This window comes from Dermacentor variabilis, chromosome 1 (assembly GCF_050947875.1).
Source record: "Dermacentor variabilis isolate Ectoservices chromosome 1, ASM5094787v1, whole genome shotgun sequence".
NCBI lineage: Eukaryota > Metazoa > Arthropoda > Arachnida > Ixodida > Ixodidae > Dermacentor > Dermacentor variabilis.
Window position 1 is genome coordinate 202,741,729 of NC_134568.1, and position 3,667 is coordinate 202,745,395.

At 46.7% G+C, this 3,667-nt stretch overlaps 1 protein-coding gene across 1 annotated transcript in view; it reads right to left on the reverse strand.

Moving 5' to 3' along the window:
- The window catches only part of LOC142558340 (adult-specific rigid cuticular protein 15.7-like), a 3,975-nt gene extending 804 nt beyond the window's left edge, over nucleotides 1-3,171 (reverse strand). The window contains exons 1-2 of the mRNA XM_075670510.1: nucleotides 3,160-3,171; nucleotides 1-29 (exon numbers count right to left, since the gene is read on the reverse strand). The exon at nucleotides 1-29 is cut by the window's left edge and continues 76 nt beyond it. Coding sequence (XP_075526625.1) covers nucleotides 1-29; nucleotides 3,160-3,171 — 41 coding nt within the window. The remainder of the gene's footprint in view (nucleotides 30-3,159) is intronic.
- Nucleotides 3,172-3,667: the final 496 nt, after the last annotated feature.

Consider the following 3,667-nt stretch of genomic DNA (forward strand, 5'->3'; position numbering starts at 1 on the left):
ACCAAGGCAAAAAGAATCGTCGTGTTAAGCTGAAATTACAGTGGGACAGCATCGAGTTGTACATCCAAGATTAGGTCAAAGTTAACTGTCATAAAATACGTCTAGGGCGAAAAGCATCTGCCGTTTTGGTGGCATACAGAATCAAACGCTTTGATTGCACAAGGCTTAGTGAACTACGAGTGAGTCACTTCTCGCCGATGATGTTTCATTGCATTCAGTATTTTAATATAGGAGGCCTCAAGGGCCTAATTTTAATACGACCATTGAAACATCTGGGCAGGAGTGGACGAACCATTAGTGAAAAATATCGGCTCAAGTGGTCACACCATACGCCATGAATGGTAAATGAATTCGTTAAGAATAGGTAACGGAGAATCTGTATAAGAGATCTGTAAAAGGTAATCTTTAATTTTTATGCAGGAATGGGCTTTGTTTGCACTGCTGACAGCAAGAAATCTCTTATACTCAATAAACTGAACGACGATTGTGCAAGGAGAAGGACAACAAACTCATCTAAAGCGGATGCCTATAATTGAAATGGTACATATCGCACAAGAATGTTGTCACGATAATCTTATGTGATCACGTATCCTAAGCATGCGCAAATAGGCAATTATGCTCTACGCTGTGAACACGCTAACCGTTACAAAGGTGCACATTTTCCAATTTTTCTTGAAGCCTGTATTTTCTGTTCCTGAGTAAAGGTATCTTGCGCTAAATTATGCTTTTATCAGGTCTAATGTAACGTGCGACCTAATGCGTATATCAATCGGAATGAAATTTGCAGGAGCCAACAATATGTAACGGTGGCGCTAGGTGCAATTTCACCGCAGGTATAACATAACTGACATGCGCTGAAATTAAATGCACATTGCACCTCCAAATATTGTAACATCGACGCTACTTTCAGATGTAACGAAGCATAACAAAATATCCAATATCCATGTGGATCGATCTTCCCATTATTTATGCAAAGAGCGCCGCTTGCTTTAAAAATGAGAAAATGTGCAACTAGATAAACGTTACCGTGTTTACGGTGTAGTGAAGCATCTTGGCGCTCTGCGCTCTTATTGTACTCCACTACAACATACTTGAGCTACAGTATTGCCGGAAGGAAACCCGGACACAGCACAGTGTTCAAATCAAGAACAGGGAACAAGACTGAAACTATTAGCCGGTAGTGTAGCCACTGAAAAGGCAGGAAGCAGCCAGAAAAGAAAATCATGCACATGCCCAGAAATTTGCTTAAGTGGCAGCCTCATGAAATTAATTTCCGATGCATCTTACTTATGGCGTCAGCGCGTCTATTTTTTGCTGGAACTCTGACGTAAATGTGTCCCTTGAACATGCTTATTGAAGTGGAATGGATGGCGTACACATTTCCGCCTCCTTTATTTGGTAGCATTATCCTTAAATTATTGAGCCAGCGCGCTTTGGGAAAACACTGAAACGTTTGTTGCTGACCTTTCGATCCAAGATCCTTGAGTGCGCCAAATAGAATTCAATAAAGAGCATGCAAGTGTTCATGCAGTGATTTTTTTTAGATGGTTGCCGCCAAAGGCTTCTGCTTCTTAATAACTTCACACAATGTCAGTTGCCAGTACTTTTGCTGTATTAATAGAGGCTGCGTAGCGTTTCAGAGATCTGTGCCGAGACCTCTCACTCCTTGAAAAAAAAACGCAGTACTTTGAATGAATTCTGGGGTAATACGTACCAAAACCGCGATTTGATTATGAGGCACGCCGTAGTGGGAGATTCCGGATTAATTTTTACCACCAGGGGATCTTTAACGTGCCCCCAATGCACGGGACAAGGGCGGTTTTGCATTTCACCTTCATCGAAGAACGGCCACCACGGCCGGTATTTGATACCGCGTCCTCGTGCTTAGCAACGCAACACGCAATACTTTGCTCGACATCCTAATTAATGGATGTGTCCGGGGATACGTGACAGGACTCAAGATACTTTTCGGAAACTAACGGTTCAGTAAGCTCATATATAGATCGGCCATCGAAAGCTGACTCGTTGCGTGTGCCAAGTGCATTCAGCTCAACTGAAAAAGAGATGTAGCCTTTCTGCGTCGTGATCTGAAGCGATGTGTCATCATCAACAGCCCATTAATATCCACTGCAGGGTGAATGCCTCTCCCTGCGATCGGCCATTACTCCTGTCTTACGCCAGCTGAGCCCATCTTACGCCTGAAAGTTTCCTAGTGTCATCACGCAACCTAATTCTCTGCCGTCCTCGACTGCGCTTGCCTTTTTTTGGCACCCTTCCTGTGACTATGTAATAGACCACAGGCTATCTGCTTCACGCATTACACGGCCTGCCCAGCTCCACGTCTTCTTAATGTCAACTAGGTATCAGCTACCCCCGTTTGCTCCCACATCCGCACCGCTGTCTTGGTGGTTGGAATCCGACAATTTCATTGAATAATGTTGCCTCTCTCTGCCCGAGCGTACAAGCTCGGTCAAATTAACGTGTAACTAAGGTTTCTCCGTCGACGGCTTCTGTGCAGGCGTTATATACGTGTCGCCGCCCGTGCTGTTGCGCTTGAAGGCGACGTCCCAACTGACGGGCTTGGGGATTTGCATCTGAACAGACTTTATCGACTTTAGTGTTGCTCTGACCGATCAATCAGCTTGGGAAAGACTTTGGTAAGGCACAAAAGTGTTGCAATTTATCCATGGCGAACTGAAAACGTTACCTTAGGAAGGAAACTAAACATAAATTTGTGACATCGCGATTTCACGGTCAGGTGCGCTTTGTAGTCTGCAGGTATTCCAGCGGGGATGTACGGCAACCTCATTCCAACTGGCGGCACGGAAGTGCAGAGCTCGTCAACGTAGGCCCATTCTTGACAAGCTTTGCACTTGATCGGAGTAAAGGAAGCTGGTCGCACGTCCTGCAATGACCTATTAACAAAAGCAGAAGCCCATTCCAGGACGTCACCCTTTGCGCTTTGGACTCGAGTCGCCGAGAAGGAGTGCCTTGTTTGGCAACCCTGCGGCACCGAGGAAAATTCCTGCCTGCAATGTGGCGCGAGCCACGCATCTCGGCGGTGCCTTACGCGCTCTGTGCGGGCGGCGGAAGTGGCCGCGCCACTGCGGAGGGGGGCCAAAAGCGTGCCTGCCTGCGCGGCGGTTCCCGTTCTCTCACCTGACTGCCCATGCTTGCAATGTCCACAGTGGCTGGTGCGGATGAATTGGCACGGCGCGGTGCTCGGCTTTTATAGCTGCCCCAGCTGTTGCTTTCCCTTTCCAAAAGCCATTGAATCGTTACGAATTCTCGTTTGTCAGGTGCTGATTTCGGAAGAGTGGCCGAGTCGCTCCTGCCAACGTCACCCGGGCCACCTCCGCCGCCGCTATAGTGTGACGTCAGTGTCTGTACGCTTCTCAAAGAGACTTTCACAGAAATCGGGATCATGGGCTTCCTATACATCTTCCTCTGGATTTGCTTCTTGAGCGGGCCCCTGTAGTTTTCAGGTTCTTTCCCTATTTGGTAGCAATCCATTGGTCTCTTCAAACACACGGCACATAATTTTCCCGCAGAGTTGGCGACGCTTGGGAGGAAAATGTTGCCACGCGAGTGATAAGAAAAATGTTGACCGCCTTTGAGAGAGAGAAAAAAATTAATGTTGGTTCTCGGAAGTAAAGCAGTAAACGCT